The sequence below is a fragment of the Nematolebias whitei genome, chromosome 15 (assembly GCF_014905685.2).
Source record: "Nematolebias whitei isolate Nwh7 chromosome 15, NemWhi1, whole genome shotgun sequence".
NCBI lineage: Eukaryota > Metazoa > Chordata > Actinopteri > Cyprinodontiformes > Rivulidae > Nematolebias > Nematolebias whitei.
In genome coordinates this window covers 45,427,065-45,445,312 of record NC_056512.1, presented here as the reverse complement: position 1 = coordinate 45,445,312, position 18,248 = coordinate 45,427,065, and the positions used below count along the sequence as shown (strand labels likewise).

Sequence of the window (18,248 nt, the reverse complement as noted above, 5' to 3'; positions counted from 1 at the left end):
CTTATGAGGTACAACTATGAATTTACTTTTTCTGTTCTTGCAGGCTAATTTCTTGTCAGAACAAAAGTTGTGACAATTACGTGAGACTTTTAAATACAGTAGCCTCCATGTACAGTATATCAGCTTCTATTTTAACATGTTAATGTTTGAACATAATAAATGATTCATTTTCTAAATGCTAAACTAACTAAAAAAGGCAGGAGGATTTTGTTGCTTTTGGCACAGCTAGGCTAACCGTTACCCTGTAGTAGCTGCTGTGCTCTGGATTGTGCTAAGCTAATTTGGTGGCACATGTATGAGGATGATGTAAATATGAGACTCTTTGGGGTTTGGGTTGGTTTAAACACATTTACCTCCTTTTTAGTTGGTGCCCTTAATGAAATGGTGTGTCTTTCTAGTGGAAATGGTCTTATAGGTTGTAGCAGCTGACAGGACACCCAGACTGAGCTAACGTTCAAGGAAGGTGTAACTTATGAGGTGTGGGACCAGTTTTCTCATCTCCTGAACTTGTTTCCAGCTTTAATTAGACCTCAGCAGAAGTCTACAGACACCTGGAGAACGGCTGCTCATTAGACCTGAGAGCCGCAGCTCATCACATCATCAGGTTCCCACAGGTAGTGTCAGTACGAACATCAGTGTCCAACAAAAACAAGACTGAGCTGAATCCTCCAGTTTCTGACTCTCGTTTTACAAACCGGCTCCCGTCAGCGGTGTGTGTCTCTGTTTTGTGTTTGACATTTAAGAAGCACACAACACCTTGTGTTGGTCATACAGACATTCGCAGATTCTTTCATCCATCCCCATGACGAGCAGAACACATCCAAACTAATTTACAGAAACATTTGGCCTGGAGCCGTAGCTTGACCCTTGTTTGTGTGTTTGTGTATTTGTGTGTCTGTAGTTGTGGCACTGATGTTGTGCGTTTGTTTGTGGGAATCTGTGTGTTCATGCTTGCACCATGAGCGGATGCGAGCGTACAGTGGCACCCTTATGGAAACGACACAAAGTGCTAATGTGGGCAGACCGGTGTCCAAGGTGATTTTATTGAAAATAAATAAATGCATAAATAACAACCACACACAAAGAGACATACAATCCTGTGACATAAGGGGTGGTTTCCACCTGTCAGCTGATTTGAACATGTTTTTAAGACACTAAACAGAAACAGAATTAGGGCTCACGTTTTAAATATATATATATAATATTCTCTTTTTCTTCCTTTTTTAAATATGTAACTCATTTTTAAATGGAGACACGTGAAAAAAACTAAACAGTAGCACTTGTGTACATCTTAAAACTTTTTAAAATATTTGTGAGTTTGTTTGTTTTACTGAGTGATTTTTTTTTTTGCATGAACGTAATGCATTTTATTAAAATTAAATATTTCAATGCCTTGTATTTTAACAGTAAAAACATAATTTCACATTTTAAATTCATAAAGCAGGAGGGGACAGATGTCTGGTAGCAAGTTCACTGAAGAGCAGAGCCAACGATTCAAATCTGAGCTTTCTCTGACATCTAGTGGGGCACATTTTTATTTCATGCTATCCTGCTACAAACAAAACAAAATAATAATAATTAAAACAATCTTTTGGATTTATATTGAAGTAAATCTTTGTATGTATTATTTCATGTTGTGTAGATGTAATTCAGATTGCAGGGGTACTTGTGAGTTTCTAAAAATAGAAGGGGAGGCCGAGCTTTCAGTAATCAGCTCTTCTCTTGTGGAGCTTCCTGTTTCTGTCCATGAGGCTGACATGACCACAGATATAAACATAGATATCATTATATGATATCTATGGACATGACACCCCGTCTGGTTTTAAGACCAAGCTTAAGACTTGCCTTTTTGATGGGTTTCCTGAGTCATTCCTCATTGACGCTGCAGGTTTAGACTGCTGGAGAACAAACTGATCACCCTTTGTTGCTGACTTCACTGTCTTACTGTCCATAGTGGGACCAGTCCTTGAGCCTGTGGTGGTTGGGTACCCCGGCCTCACGTAGACATTTTCTTGTAATAATTGGCATTTCATGCATGGAAAATAATTGTAATCCTCAAAAGCCTAAAAAATCAATTTCCGATATTTATTTGTTTTCATTGTATACGAGTCATGAATTAGATATAAAAAGAGCAGTCTAAATATGACTTCTAGCAAATTAAAAAACTTCTAGCAAAAAAAAATCATCACCAGAAACCGTCCAGATGACCCGACTGAACATTGTTGGACTTATACCTGGATTAATGAGCAGGAACTTTGGTGAATCACCATAAAGTAAATTAGTCAACTACAGTTTTGAGTAAATATGGTCTGGTGCCAAAAGTATGAACATGCATGTGAGAAAATCCAAGATATATTTTCTGAAAAAATCTGATTACTTTCAACACTGAGCTGTTTTAAAACCCAAACCAGATGGTATAAGATCACCTCTAATCTGGGTTACCCCAAACTAAGTTGTAAACAGGTTATTAAGGAAGGAGACGGCAATCAGTGTAAATACCAGCAGATCTATAGCTGTATGGGCAGATGCTTTGAAAGACGTAATATTTCAATCTAATTATGTGGAAAAGTTACAGAAAAATAAATGAAAAAATATCAGAGAGGAAACAAAAATCAAAGGTTGTCTTGTGGAATAAAAATTGTACATTCACTTTGCTGAAGTTCTAAATCTTGGCTTTAAAAAAACTGTGCAAAATATTTTGTCCTGTTAGAATAACCTGAGAAAAAACTAAAACTTCAACAAAGTGAAGATGGATAAAAATGTATCTCATTCTTATAAATAAGTTCTTATGCAAAACCTGAATTTAGTTTTTGCCTCTGATTTGTTCTCCTAGAGTTTCTGCTTTTTGTTTTGCATTTCATTGTCTTCTATGAAAATACACAATATTTCTGGTATTTCAGTGGGAAAGCCATGACAGGGAGCTTAATCTGACAATCTGATCTGATTGAAAACTCTGCAAATCCCACACTGGCCCGAGCATCCAATCCCACATCATCACTGGCACACTGCTGCCACATAATCCCACTTCATAATCCTAAAGCCTTTTCTATTTTATGGACAGTGTGGCACCCGTTTCCACAAATCCCTCTTTACCTTATCCTTCCCCCACCTATGTGGACGGGGGTGGGTTGGTTGCAGGACTATACGTCTGAGTTCAGCACCTGGCATCCTCATTCAGTAACCTCATCTCCTCAGAGGACATTTGCCAATGGGAACGTGAACAAGGTCAAAGGGGCAAACAGCAAGACTCTGCAGCCTGATTTGATTCTATGGTCTTACTTTTCTCAAAGGATCTATTTGAAGGATTATTTTTGATCCGCAGTACTGGAGAGATAGATATTTTACCCACCCTGCATCACTGTGATGCACTCTTCTGCATTTTGAGGCCATGAAAACTACTAAAGGACGATGGGAGTTACGGTGGGCAGCAAAGAGAGGAACTTTTCTGCATCCCTGATGAAAAATCTGATCCATCCTCATTACTCCAATTACAGAACTGAGGTCTGCCACTATCATTTTTAAGTCCTCTGACAAAATGCTACCAGCCTGCAGTGGACTTTCAAAGTTATGTTTCTTCTTCCCATTTTGTCCCTGAAGAATCGGTCTCAAGTGGAAGGCACGCCGAAACAAACCTGCTCAACAATCCTCCCTCAGCTTGTTACCATCACACGTCGAAGTTGGAAACAGCATTCTTACGCCAAAGCCATGTAAACTGGATGAATTAAAGGGATATAAAAAAGAAGAGAAGCGCGTTCTCGGCGAAGCGCAGCATCAGCACCAGCATCCGAAGCGCGTTCCCGCCCCGGTGGAGGCTGCCCGACATCCCGGGGAGAGGAGTTGGAGCTGCGCGAGTTAAAGTTGGGCTTAAAGGGGCTCCGGAGGATGCTGCAGAGGAATCTACGGCCTGATTAACAAAACCTGCTTTTCTAAAGTGAAGGATGACTTGCAAAATATTGAGCACGTGCCTTTTGTTTTGGGCTTTTCAACATTGCTCATCACGTAAGTCCCGTGAAACAGCCATGATTCATCTGTTATTTGTAGAACGGCATTTTGAAAAGGGCTCGTATCAAGAGGTGTAACCAGGTTTTATGCTGCTGAAAAAAGTTGCAGATGATAACCAGCTGCAATGATGCGGCCTGGGATGTTTGAAGGGCAACACGCGGCGCGGCACGCGACAAGAGTCTTAAACACGAATGTGTGGATAAAAAGCAACATCCGGGGACTGAGCGTCGTTTGTGAACTGACGGGATGCAACCGCAGCGGTCCCGCAGAGGGTGCGCATGCTGGTGCCCCTCGCGCACAGGACTGTCTGCATTGCAGTGCTTTCTTAACAGACAGACAGGCAAGTTTCTGCAGCGCACGGACTGCACGCACGATGATGCACGCATTCCTTTTGATCAGCCAAATATACGATGGGGGGGTTGTTTCTGACAGTCATGTTTGATTTTGGACAGACTGGGGGGGACGCGGCTCCGTCCTCCATCAGGACCAGCCCACTGCAGTACTTTTTTTTTGGGCAGCCTGCGTCTCCATTACCTGTCCTTAAAGCCCTGCGTCCTCAGTTCACCTGCAGGGAAACCATTTCCTCTGCAACACCGTTAAATCATTCGAGGGCAGAGGTGGGGGGCTGCTGAGGGGTGGGGTGATCAGGGTGACAGGGGCTGCGCATCCCCCATAAAACTCAGCTGTCATTTTTTGGACGTCAGTGACGTCAGAGGGTCGTTACTGACTCTAATGGGGGATGGGCTGTCACGTGGACAGTTTAGGATAAGAAGAGAAGGTGGGATGGGTTAAATCTCAGGTTATATGTGAATCACAGGTGAACAGGATGTTTTTTATTGTATAAATATGATTACAGACGTGGAACATTTTGCTTCTTCAGATTATTCCTGACAAAGGTCCATGAAGTAACTTGAAACAGACAAAAGTATTAAAAACAAACACAAAAAGACTGAAATTAACTGATGAAAATCAATTACTGGTTTGAATTTTGGTTCAACAGAATAAAATAAAATAAAATGGTACACTTAACATTTGGTGTCGCAGACTTTATAAAGACAATCACTTCAATCACGTGATTTCTGTGACCCTGAGCCTTCACCTCTCGACAGGTAAGGCCCTCTCCTTTCCCACGCTGCAGGTTTTAGCTCCTTCCAGATGTTCAACAGGATTTAGATCAAAGCTCGTTAAAGGCCACCTAAGAATAGTCCAACATTTTATTCTTCAGTCTTGCGTGTGTTTAGCTGCGTCTCCTCCCTTCCTTAGATAGATAAGTTGTATTAGAAAGATAACTTTACTAAGTGGCATTTATGATGTGAATGTTTTCGTTCAGTGCCCTGAGATAACTGATGCTGTGACTTGCTGTAATTCATTATCCTGTTGGAGAACACGTGACTTGTGACCAAGCTTTCTGACAATGTGCAGCACATTTATGTCTGGAAAGTCTTGAGGCTTCATACCCTGCACAAATTCAGACGCACCAAAGCCCAAACAGGGCTGTCAAACTCATTTACAAAAGGGGGCCAAAATTAAAAACTTGGTTCAAACCGAGGGTCATTTAAAAAAATTAACTCAAGTCAGATATATAACATATTAATTAACTCAAGTCAGATATATAACATATTAATTAACTCAAGTCAGAGATATAACATATTAATTAACTCAAGTGAGATATATAACATCTTAATTAACTCAAGTCAGAACTATAACATCTTAATTAACTCAAGTCAGATATATAACATATTAATTAACTCAAGTGAGATATATAACATCTTAATTAACTCAAGTCAGATATATAACATATTAATTAACTCAAGTGAGATATATAACATCTTAATTAACTCAAGTCAGATACATAACATCTTCTCTTGGTCACATGTTCCTCAACAAGAGTTTGATTGGTCTCATTTGACGTTCCCTGTTGCACTTTCCACATCATAATCAAAGATTACTGAAAAAATTCAAGTGATTAAGGTATTTTTCATTTGACATAGCACCTTGGGGGCCAGAAAACATGCCAGTGAGGGCCATATTTGGCCCCTGGGCCATGAGTTGGACACATGTGCGGCCTAGAACATAACATCATGCACACATCCCTGCATGTTTCACTGCAAGTTTAATGGGTCATGTAGCTGATGGGGCCTGTTGCCAAAAAGCTCCAGTTTGGTTCTTCTGTCCAAACTTTTTTCAGAGGCTTGCTGGCATGAATTTATGTCTCATTTTATGATGTGGCTTCAGTAGGGGGGTCTTCTTTGATCGGCTTCCTTTGAGTCTTGGACTCAAGCAGCACTTCCTTGTTTGTGCTCTGACACTGATTCTTTGAAAAATGTTCTGGGCTCTTTGGTTAACATTTGTATTAACGTCTCTTCGTTGTGTCATCAATTTTTCTCTTGCTATGATGTCCAAGGAGGTCGGCTATCACGTGCACCTTAAACTTCTGAATAATCTGCTGCTTGGAGATGCTCTTATAACTTTTACCTTTAGCGTTCTTGTCAATAATTTTCTTTTAAAGCGTCTGAGACAGCCGTGCCCTTAGTCTTCTGTGGTCCATGTCCCGTGCGCTACACACCGAACAGCACTGTGACTACCCTTCATTCTTTGAACTGTCAGGCTGATCACAAGAAGACACATGTGATGCTAATAGCAGGAAACCAGAAAACATCTCTGAGTACCAGCCCGTCTGTAAAGGTCACTTTCAATAGTTTGTTTTTGAAAACAATTCTGTGGAACCACGAAACAAAATCAATGACTCGTCATCATCAGTTAGTTCAGTGACTTCATGACCATTGTGAGTTTTTCTTTGTCAACGAAATGTACAAACCAAATCATAGATAGATTAATTATAGATATATCATTTTTTGTTATTTTTGGAAAACAGAAGTTTAACTACAAGTTTACAGTTTTACATTAGTAAGTGATTAATTACAGAGAAAACAAAACTTAAAATGCCATAAAATGTATAGATATAAAACAAGTTATAAATATAAAAGATATAATGAATAACACGTGTCTACATTTTTCATACTTTACTCTTGAGTCCTTCTTTAAAGTAATTGTAGAAAAATACTTTCTCGTGTAGAAAATAGGATATAGGTCTATAAATAGATCAGACTTTAGAAAGCCTTTGCTGCTGGCTGATTGCAGGCAGCTCTGCTCGTTCATTGCTGCCTCATTATAAGAGAAATAAAAAATATTGAATAATCTAAAGCTGTTTGTGCAACTTGTTTGATGCCGAGTCTGTGCAGAGCTTTGTTGTTCGGGGCAGTGCACGGTGAATTTGTGCCAAATAGAAATGGAGCGTCAGCTCTCACTGCGACCCTTGTTTGGGTGGGGCTGCGAACGAAGCACTCTCTGAAGTGTTGGAGTTGGAAATGGAAGAATTTATTCCATTTGTCTGAATGTAGAGGTTTGTGCCCTCTGTCAAAGTTAACAGGACAAACAGACGATGTGCTGCACGTTACAAGGAACCTTCATCTTAAATGTAATAATGTCAGGCAGTAAGATGTAAAAATATGATTTTGAGGTTCTGTAAATGTTGTAGTTTTACTTCCAGGCAGCACTTGGACATGCTGCAGTGTGATGGCTACCTGCTCATAAATTATTGAATCAAATTCCTTTAATGGAGCATGTTTTTAATGTTCTGTTTCTCTCTGTCGCGGCACGTTTTTGTCGTAATTTTGATGTAAGAGTTGCCGGCTGGATCCTCTGTAACGTGACAACTTTAGGAGTTGTCTCTCTGCATAATGTATGCAAGCAGCAGTAAATGATGCGTCAGCTCAGACAGGACCAGCCTGCACTCAGAGGCAGGCTGATGACTCAGCAGGAGTGGAGGACCGGGCTCAGCCGAGCCTTAATGATAAATGTAGGACGATGCAGTAGAGGGAGGCTGCAGAAGGAGACCAGAGAAAAGCTGGAGACTGGGTGCAGCACAGGCTTCAGGTGTAACTTCTGCACAATGACAACACCCTCCTGGACATCAAGAGGCAGCAAGTCAGAGGAGGAGAATATAGCAACATTATTAAAAAGGAATGATGTAATAGGATACAGGTATCTTTTGCAGATATGATAGAGATAACAAAGCAAGATGTCAGATTAGGAATATGAAGCTGCACTTCACATTTAAAGCTCAAGTTTTCCATCCTGATGCATGCTCAATAATCCAGGTAGTTTTCCATCAATGCACAAACCACCAGCAGCAACAACAGCTTTGTTGTATAATTAGACCAGAAAGCCTTTGAATATATTTGTGTGGACTTACATGTGAGAGCAAACAGCATTAGAGGATTAATGTGATCCTGGATCTGTTATTGATCACTTGCAGCGTAGCAGAGATTTCTGAAGGACAAAAAGAAAATGTCATGAAAGAGGAGACAGATGGAAAAAACAAGGTCACGTTTCACTTGCTCGGCACATTTCTTCCACCTAAATGTGCTGCGTCCTTTCACAGAAAGTCAAACGTTCTTTATTTGTCATTCACACCACATGTGGTACCTGTGGTGGAACCAAACTGTGTGCACAGGGTCCCAGTTACATCCAAAACAAGTATAAATTGTAAAGAAAAACAGTGATAACATCTGAGATATGAACTAAGAACAATGTTAAACTAAAAATACACTAAGCACTAATAGCATAAAAACAATACGCTGAACAGCAGCACGAACATGAGTCTGTGTGAGCAGATGAGCACAGCAGCATGAAACAAATCAGCAGCATGAGATCAGCAGCATGAGAGACTGGTCGTTCCACAAGGACAACACTCTCACTGTAGCCCTTTGCAATACAAATGGGTGTGTTGCTAAATAAAAGTACTGGCCACTGTAATTTATGTGACATTGAAGTAGTAAAGGATGAAAATGTTTTGCTTTTGTCATTCTTTGTCATTAAAAGGAGTTGCTGTGATTAGTCTTTTTCTCCACAACATCATTTTAACTGTGAAACTAATAAATTCTCCCATAGATTATATAGTTCTCTATGTCTCCAGCCGTGGTTCTTTGCTCCATTATTTATGAGAAAGTAATAAAAATCCCAGCCCACTTTGTTTACCAGGAAACAACTCTACATCAGATACTGTGATATTATATAGACAGAAAAGTCAGATGGTAATTTCTTATATTGAACTACTACATTCTCTTTCAGTAAAATCCTATTTATTTATATATATTAAGTCTATTTATAATAAATCTCCTCAGATCATTAAAGGACATTTTTGATACTAAAAATGTCACAGTGTTTCTTCTGGAGCTGAAGGTGAGGGCTTCAGACATTTGTTCTCAGCTGCAGCGGACACAAGATTAGACAGATTTATGGTGTCGTTCATTAACTTTGAGCTTCTGAGAGAGTGGGAGCAGATGGTGATGCTTCTATTAGTCTCATGCACAAAGTTTAACTTTGAGTTTCCTATCTGGAAACATGTATTAATGTCTAAAAATATAATACAGAACTAAAGTGGTCACTTATTCTGGCCCTGCAGCCTAACAATAAAATATCAGATGCATTTTTTAATCAAAAAACACAGTTATGAAACTTTACTACAGTAATAATATACATAGACAGTAGCTGATTATCTTCTACATGTTTTTTTAATCTAGCCCAAACTGTGTAGAATAGAACGACACACTCTCCAAACAGAGATTTGTTTTGTAACTCCGATCCACCTGCAGATGAGGAGGCTGTTTAGAGCGATGTAAGATCATTGACTTCACTGTTTATATCCCTCCAGCAAAGAAGCTACATGCATTGGTGCTTCACTTTGAGCTGATCGAACCTAACGTGCACTTTTGTTTTACAGAGCACAGATGAGCGCTCATGAGTCAGTGTCTGCAGGAGTTTTGCACGGCAGTGTAAAATTTGAATGCTGCGTTATGAGAAATACTTTTACTTGCTTTCTGAGCATGATGTCATCCGTTTTGCGTCTGCAGGAGAATGTGTTGATCCGCTCGTCACTGGGCTGTATGCCTCCTCCTTCTGGGCCTCTTCCAGATATAACTTTCTGTACTCTGCCAATTTTGCCAAACTGTATGGTGAGTTCGAAATCATTAAGTAATTTTGTCGAGTTCTGTTCTTTAGCACCACAACTAGTATTGTTAAAAGAACGTAATTTTGTTCCTTCTCTCACAGGCAGCAGTGGCTGGTCCCCTTCCCCCAGAGACAGACAGCCATGGCTGCAGGTCAATCTGGGCAGGAAGTACCGACTGGTGGCAATTGCAACCCAGGGGACTTTTAACTCATATGACTGGGTCACCAAGTATACGCTTCTTTATGGAGACAGACCAGATTCCTGGACTCCATACATCATGAAAGGAGGAAATTCTGTAGGTGTCAACAGGCCCAAAAACAAAGGAGACCCAAACCGTAGCTGAGCTGACAATTAGCAAGTCAAACGTGTTTTTAGAGCTGATTTAGGATATTACGAGGTGTTTCATTATGTTTTATGTCACTTGCATATAAAAACAAAGCCAGCACAGCATATTATCTCTCTCAGCAGAGACAAAACTAATGTCATCATCAGTTTATCTCCTGGTTCATTATAAGGAGGTGCAGCGACAATAATTCTCCACGCCTTCCCTGTCTCATCTGTTTGCAGACGCTGCCTGGAAACTGGAATTATTATCAGGTGAAGAGAAATGTCTTCCATTACGCCTTTACCGCTAAACACATTCGTCTGCTGCCTCTGGCGTGGAACACGGAGAACGGAGGAAAGATTGGTGTGAGACTGGAGCTCTTCGGCTGCCCATATGGTAAATATGAGCGATGCATGCTGGACTTTGACTTCTATGGACACACTAATTTCAGCAGTGATTTGTGACAAAAGGGTGTCAGCAAAGTGAGTCCAGCTATGTTGTATGGTCTGGAGACAGAGACATGGACAACAAGACAGGAGACAGAACTGGAAGTGGCAGAAATGAAGATGTTGAGGTTCTTCTTAGGAGAGACAAGGATGGAGAAGATCAGGAATGAGATCATCAGAGGTACAGCACAGGTTGAACAACTGGGAGATAAAGTTAGAGAGGACACACTGAGATGGTTTGGACATGTCCAGAGGAGGGACAGTGGTTTGGACGTGTCCAGAGGAGGGACAGTGGTTTGGACATGTCCAGAGGAGGGACAGTGGTTTGGACATGTCCAGAGGAGGGACAGTGGGTATATTGGTAAAAGGATGTTGGAAATGCTGCTGCAGGAAAAAGACAAAGAGGAGACATATGGATGCAGTTAGAGAGGACATGGAGGTAGATGGAGAGAGGACAGAGGACACAGAGGACAGAGTGAGATGGAGGAGGACTCGCTGTGGAGACCCCTGAAGACGGAAAAGCCAAAAGAAGAAGAAGGACACAAAATTAATACAAGAGTCACAAAATGTCTCAATGTGAAACTTTACCTTGCTCTTTTCCAGACTCCCATGTGCTACAATACAACGGAGATGATGCAGTGGTGTACACATTCCCAGGACAAAGGTCCCACACGCTGCAGGACCATGTTGCCATAAACTTTAAGACCCTGGAGCAGGATGGTCTGCTGCTACACAGTGAGGGGATTCAGGGAGACCTCTTCACCCTGGAGCTGAAGAAAGGTCGTCTTTACCTGCACATCAGTCTTGGTGAGTGTCGTTTTGATATTTGCAGAATGGTTGTAATGAGCAAAAAATGTGAAGCAGACTTTTCACAAATTGGAAATAAGGCAATTTGTCTGAGAGGGATCTCAAAAATCCTGGAGTTAATGTTTCTCTCTCAGTATGTGCATCTACGTCTGATCTGAAGTCCTCTGCTTGATTTTTGTTCCCCAGGAAGCAGCGTTATACACAAAGTTGATGGTCGAATTACTCTGACTGCGGGAAGCCTTCTTGATAATTTGCACTGGCACTATGTCACTGTCAAGCGCTACGGTCGACAGGTGAACCTTACCGTGGACAGTCAGACGGTGACAGCCATTTGCAAAGGAGAATTTACTCACCTGGATCTAAACACACAGGTACCTAAATAAAAAAGACTGTTACACGAGTTTCAGTGACTGTGTGATGATGTTTTGAAGTAATCGTTGAGTGTCTAAATATTTCTCATTTAGATGTATGTAGGAGGAGTAATAGAGCCAAATCTGCCTCACCTACCTACCATACAAAATTTCCGAGGATGTCTCGAAAATGTCTTCATTAATGGCATCAACATCATCGACAAGGCTAGGAGAGAAGAACCTGACATTCATATCCCTCGAAACGTAAGCTGTTCTGGGTGATTACCCACTGTGCAACGCCTCTCCATCACTAACGAGATCTAATTTTTCTCTCTATACAGAAAAAAATGCACTTTTCCTGCCGTGACATTCTGCTCAAGCCAATGACCTTTGCTGGACCCAACAACTTCTTGCAAGTGCCGGGGTTCATCGGCAGGCCTCGCATGTTTGTTAAGTTTAAATTCCGCTCATGGGACTACACAGGGCTTCTGATGTTCACACGCTTTGCTGATAACCTAGGTGCCCTTGAGCTGGGTCTGAGTGAGGGTCAGATCAATGTAACCATCTTCCAGACTGGAAAAAAGAAGCTGCAGTTTGCTGCAGGTGAGGTTTTGGCATGCGAGGTAAGGTTTCGGGGGATTTTACTTCTTACTTAACTGGTTATTTTATATTAGCTGCATGGTAATTAGATCCTGGTTCATGCACACCAACCACTTTATTAAGTACATCTGTTTAATTGCTTGTTAACACAAATAGCTAATTAACCAATCACATGCTAGCAACTTAATGCATTTAGGCATCTAGATCTAGGGACTTGTTGAAGTTCAAACTGGGCATGGGAACGAGGAAGAAAAGTTTGATACCCAACAGCCTGGTCTAAGTATTTCAGAAACTGTTGATCTACTGGCATTTTCACACACAACTACTGAATTTCTAGAGTTAACAGAGAATGGTCCTAAATCAAAAATCAGAGGAGAATAGATAAAATACCAAGGTATGCAGAATACCATCCCTGATCGCACAACTTGTCCAACCTTGAAGAAGATGGGCTACAGCAGCAGAAGACCACCTGGTACTGCTCTTGTCAGCGAAGAACAGGAAACTGAGGCTACATTTCTCACAGGCTCACCAACATTGGACAATAGAAGGTTGGAAAATATTGCATGGTCGATGAGATTCAACTTGCTCAACTCCAATGACCTTCACAGTCATTAGATTAAAATTAATCCAATCCAAATGAAAACAATCAAACCTGCAGCAACTGAAGAACGTGTCCAGCACCTAGTTGAATATATGACTCAAAGAATTACGGCAATTCTGAACATGAAAGGGGGTGTGCCAAATAAAGTGTCTGGTGAGTGTATATGTTGCATTTCTAATACACATGCATCACTGTAGGCTTTGTCTTGATCTTTAGGTTACAGGCTAAATGATGGTTACTGGCATTCAGTGGATTTGGCAGCTAGAGACAACCTGCTGACCCTCACCATTGATGAGGAGGAAGGCTCCCCGCTGAAGATCACAAATCCATTTACCATTCGAACAAGTGACCGCTACTTTTTTGGAGGTGTGGTTACTAATCAGACAACTGTAGAAGGACACTGGACATCCAAATGTGCATTCTTCCAGTCATTCAAACTTTGTTTTCCCTTTAGGTTGTCCAAAAACCAACAATACAGCGTTCAAGTGTGAAACCAAATTAAATCGCTTCCACGGCTGCATGCAACATATCTTCATTGACAACGAGCAGCTTGATATTGACATTACTCTGCAGCGACAGTGGGCGCGATACGAGGAGCTGCTGTTAGGTACCTGTGGAATTACTGACAGGTGAGAAATGCACAAAATAATCAAGCACGGCATTAAGACACAAAATACGTTTATTCAACTGAAACTCAAATGTTTTTAGCCTTGTGAAAAGATCAACACCCATCACAGAAAATATACACTTACAGAAACAATGCTATTTAAATAATACATCTCTTTTTGCATTTGTAGGTGCACTCCAAATCCATGTGAACATGAGGGCAGATGCATCCAGTCCTGGGATGACTTCATCTGTCTGTGTGAGAATACAGGCTACAAAGGAGAAGTGTGTCACATGTGTAAGAACTGATCAACTGATCCATAGTTTCCCAATTAATTTTTACATGGCTCAAGCATCTATTGTCATTGACAGTACTGGATAATAAAACGGATCATTTCTGTCCTGTAAACAGCCGTTTACAAAGAGTCATGTGAGGCGTACAGACTGAGTGGGAAATACTGGTCTGGAAACTACACCATTGATCCTGATCTCAGTGGGCCGCTGAAACCCTTTGAAGTGTACTGCAAAATGAAGTGTAAGTAATCAGCGCCATTACCAGTCAGCATTTATCAGCCTTGTGGAAACACTACTTATTGTGAGAGATCTTTTATTATTTTGGAGTCAGCCATCCTTGTTGTTAGCATGAACCACTGGAGGGATATTAAAGAAACTTTCAGAAAGAAATTGATGTACACCTACAACTGCTTAACTTGTGGAGTATGTCCAATTTAGTACGGCGGACACAGCTACTCAACAAAAGCCAACATGAAAATATTTGTAATAGTTTTACAGATATTGAGCTAAAACGTCACGTAGCAGAAAGTAAACATACTCTGAACATGACGTCTTGCACACAACTATTTTCAAAGTTTAACCAAAATGGCCAAATTTAAATTCTGTCATTTTTTTTTAACACAATATGCCCTGGCATAAAAGAGGGGGAATTAAATGCATTCCTTTGTTTTTCATTTAAATCATTCTTAGCCCATTTTTCTAATTTTACTGTTTGAACTAGTTTTGCTTGTAGTGGCTGTGGATGAGCGGTTATAGCAACCGTCCCCCAATGGGACAGTTGGGGGTTGCAGTCACATGTTGAAGTGTCCCTGGGCAAGACACTGAACCCCTCATTGTCTCTGATGTTTGTCCCATCGGTGTATGAGTGTGATGTAAAGCACTGATTAGTCTCTACAGATTCAGATCATCTTTGTAGAGACTAGTGGCGTGCTGTGTGGACGGGTAAATGAGGACACAGGTTGTATTGTAAAGCGCGTTGAGTATCTTGATTACAGTAGATAGAAAGGTGCTGTATAAGTACAGTCCATTTACCATTTAAACTACATCTGTCTTATATCTTTGCAGCATATAAAGCTTGGACTGTGATTATGCATGATCGAGTGGAAGGTACCAAGGTGACTGGGAGCTCAATAGACCGCCCATCTATAGTCGATGTACACTACTGGAATGCCTCCTGGGATGAAGTAACTGCTCTCGCCAACGCCTCCATGTACTGTGAGCAGTGGATCGACTACTCCTGCTACAAGTCTCGTCTGCTCAACACCCCCAGTGAGTGCGCTCAGTTTCTAATCTGCTGGTACTGCTGATCCTCAACGGGATCAGCAGTACGGGTTCTTCGGGTTTTAAATGACCCACACACACGATTTGTTTTTCAAAACAGATGGAAGACCTTTTGGTTACTGGATCGGTCGCAACAATGAGAGTCACTATTACTGGGGAGGGACGTTCAGAGAAGTCCAAAAATGTGGTTGCTCAATTAATCAAACCTGTGTTGACCCAAAGTTTCAGTGCAACTGTGATGCTGACTACAGACAATGGTAAGGGACAGACATAACCAGCTTGTTTAACTCACGTCTCTCACATTATTGTAATGTATCCCGTGTGGATTTTTAGGTATTCAGATAAAGGTTATTTGGACTTCAGAGACCATCTGCCTGTGAGGAGGGTGGTGGTTGGGGACACCAACAGGACTGGCTCAGAAGCACAAGTCACAGTTGGTCCTCTCCGCTGCCATGGCGACAGTATGCTGAATTATAACTGATTTAATTCAGACAGGGATGTATTTGTGCTATGTTGGATTTCTTTACAGTAGATGCATTTTAATCTCTTTTACAGGAAACATCTGGAACACAATAGCCTTCACAAAACCCACCTACATCACATTCCCCACTTTCAGGCCTGGCTCAACTGCTGACATCTCTTTCCACTTCAAAACATATCGTGACCACGGTGTCTTCCTGGAAAACTCAGATGAACAACTCAGAAACTTTATAAGGATAGAACTTAACAGTAAGGTTTTCTCACCTACAGTATCAGGGAAATCTTTCTTGCTCATGTTTTAAAACTTTTTCCTGTTTTTCTTTCATCTAGCCACATACAACCTTGCGTTCATATTTATGGTTGGAGATGGCATCCTAAATGTGACCCTTCACTCCCCTGTACCACTCAATGACAACGAGTGGCATTTTGTTCAGGCTGAGCTTAATGTGAAATTAGCTAGGATCAAGGTTGATTACCAACCTTGGGCTGTTAAACGATTCCCAGGTCAGACCTTTGTCACCATGAAATTCTCACATCCTCTCCTTGTAGGTAGGTTGCCTTGGAAGAACTTTGAAACGTTAAAGTCCATTGTGTCCCCACTAAAACTGCTCTGTACCCACTGATGCATATTTTTGTCATTAGGTGCAGCTAACCGCACTCTAAGGCCCTTCTTAGGATGCCTTCGAGGGTTACGTATGAATGGTGTTCCTCTTGATTTAGAAGGGAAGGTAAATGAAGAACAGGGTATACGGAGGAACTGCACTGGACAGTGTCTCAACGCCACCATTCCATGTCGAAACAGTGGTCAATGTATTGAGGGATACGCTTCCTACACTTGTGACTGTAACAACACAGCCTTTGATGGGTTCTACTGCCATAAAGGTGAGTTCACGTTCAATGCAAACTTCTGAAATTAACCAATTTCATATATCTAATACCACATTGATCTCATTTAAGACATTGGAGCTTATTTTGAAATTGGATCGTGGTTGAGATACAACATATTGAAAAAACCCATATCAGATGAGGCAGCCTGGGCCAACTGGATCGACCCGCATTACGACAACTTCAGCCTCGGCTACAACGACACGGCTGATGACATAGAGTTCAGTTTCAGCACAGTTCACACGCCTGCTGTGCTACTCTACATCAGTTCCTTCGTTCAAGACTACATCGCTGTCATCCTCAAGAACGATGGTAAGTGAATGAAGAAGAAAAAATTGTTCCGATGATAGTAAAGTCAAATCTTTTGCTGTGGACTTCAGTTTTCAGGAGAGTACTGACTTCTTCAACAGTTTAAAGACCCAGGAAGAAAAACTTCATCCTGAATGGCAGAACATGCTGTTAATGTTTGATGATGATGATGGCTCTTTTGTCTCATTAGGTAGTGTAGATCTGAGGTATAAGCTGGGGCTCATAACTCACAAGTACCAGCTGACTCACAGAAACCTGGCAGATGGATATCCTCACTATGTTAACATAACCAGACACAACAGAACCATCAAAACACAGGTTCTTGCTCTCACTCTTCAAACAATGCTTTGTAGTTTATGCTATTTTACATATAAATCCTTTTGAATTTTATAACAAATGTTGCTTTACTGTCAGGTGGACTACATGGAACCCATAGTGGAGAAGATAACATTAGTGGAGGATGCCAGATTTGACTCGCCAAAGTCCATGTTCCTGGGCAGAGTGATGGGTAAACACTTCACTTCCTGTTTATCAGAATCCTCGTGGTTGTAAGTTTGCAGCTGGAGTTACTTCTTATGTTTCACTGCTTGTGTCTTTTCCTTCAGAGGTTGGTGACATTGAATATGAAATCCAGAGACATAATGCTCCAGGTTTCATAGGTTGCATATCCGGCGTGAGATACAATGTCTACGCCCCGCTGAAGGCCTATTTCCGTCCAAACGTAACAAACCCTCCGGTAACAACACAAGGTTACGTCTCAGAGTCCAACTGTGGGGCGTTTCCTCCTGTCCTGGGTTATGTGCCTTGGGAAGTAGACCCCTGGTTTACCAGCATAGGTGAGATTTACTCCTCCCGTCATGCTTCTTTGCTGTCGATTGAGGGAATTCAAGCTTCAGGTAACTGTGTTTCCTCTTTTCTTACAGAGTATTTTTATATTCATGATGACCTAGGCTTGTTCTGGATAACAGGTAAGATGGGTTTTTATGTTGTATTTTTTTAATCAAACACTGAACTATATTTCTAAATTTGTTGTACCGTATTTTCCGGCGTATAAGTCGCTCCAGAGTATAAGTGCCCATCAGTCAAAAAAAGCATCATGAAGAGGAAAAAAGCAGATATAAGTTACTTCGGTGTATGAGTCTAATTTATTATGCGTTTATTTAATGGTCTAAACAGCTTCATTTCGCCAGGGTGGTGCGGTGCCATCCATCCATCCATCCATCCATCCATCCATCCATCCATCCATCCA

General features: G+C 41.2%; 1 protein-coding gene across 1 annotated transcript in view; it reads left to right on the top strand.

The window, feature by feature from the left end:
• Window positions 1-9,804: 9,804 nt before the first annotated feature.
• cntnap1 (contactin associated protein 1) overlaps window positions 9,805-18,248 on the top strand; it is a 20,573-nt gene continuing 12,129 nt past the window's right edge. The window contains exons 1-23 of the mRNA XM_037688624.1: window positions 9,805-9,808; window positions 9,918-10,019; window positions 10,117-10,310; window positions 10,583-10,736; window positions 11,390-11,593; window positions 11,780-11,964; window positions 12,058-12,207; window positions 12,285-12,546; window positions 13,361-13,510; window positions 13,599-13,773; window positions 13,942-14,048; window positions 14,163-14,285; window positions 15,110-15,313; window positions 15,426-15,582; window positions 15,659-15,786; window positions 15,881-16,054; window positions 16,136-16,354; window positions 16,448-16,687; window positions 16,763-17,002; window positions 17,190-17,317; window positions 17,414-17,507; window positions 17,605-17,835; window positions 17,923-17,967. Coding sequence (XP_037544552.1) covers window positions 9,805-9,808; window positions 9,918-10,019; window positions 10,117-10,310; window positions 10,583-10,736; window positions 11,390-11,593; window positions 11,780-11,964; window positions 12,058-12,207; window positions 12,285-12,546; window positions 13,361-13,510; window positions 13,599-13,773; window positions 13,942-14,048; window positions 14,163-14,285; window positions 15,110-15,313; window positions 15,426-15,582; window positions 15,659-15,786; window positions 15,881-16,054; window positions 16,136-16,354; window positions 16,448-16,687; window positions 16,763-17,002; window positions 17,190-17,317; window positions 17,414-17,507; window positions 17,605-17,835; window positions 17,923-17,967 — 3,670 coding nt within the window. The remainder of the gene's footprint in view (window positions 9,809-9,917; window positions 10,020-10,116; window positions 10,311-10,582; window positions 10,737-11,389; window positions 11,594-11,779; window positions 11,965-12,057; window positions 12,208-12,284; window positions 12,547-13,360; window positions 13,511-13,598; window positions 13,774-13,941; window positions 14,049-14,162; window positions 14,286-15,109; window positions 15,314-15,425; window positions 15,583-15,658; window positions 15,787-15,880; window positions 16,055-16,135; window positions 16,355-16,447; window positions 16,688-16,762; window positions 17,003-17,189; window positions 17,318-17,413; window positions 17,508-17,604; window positions 17,836-17,922; window positions 17,968-18,248) is intronic.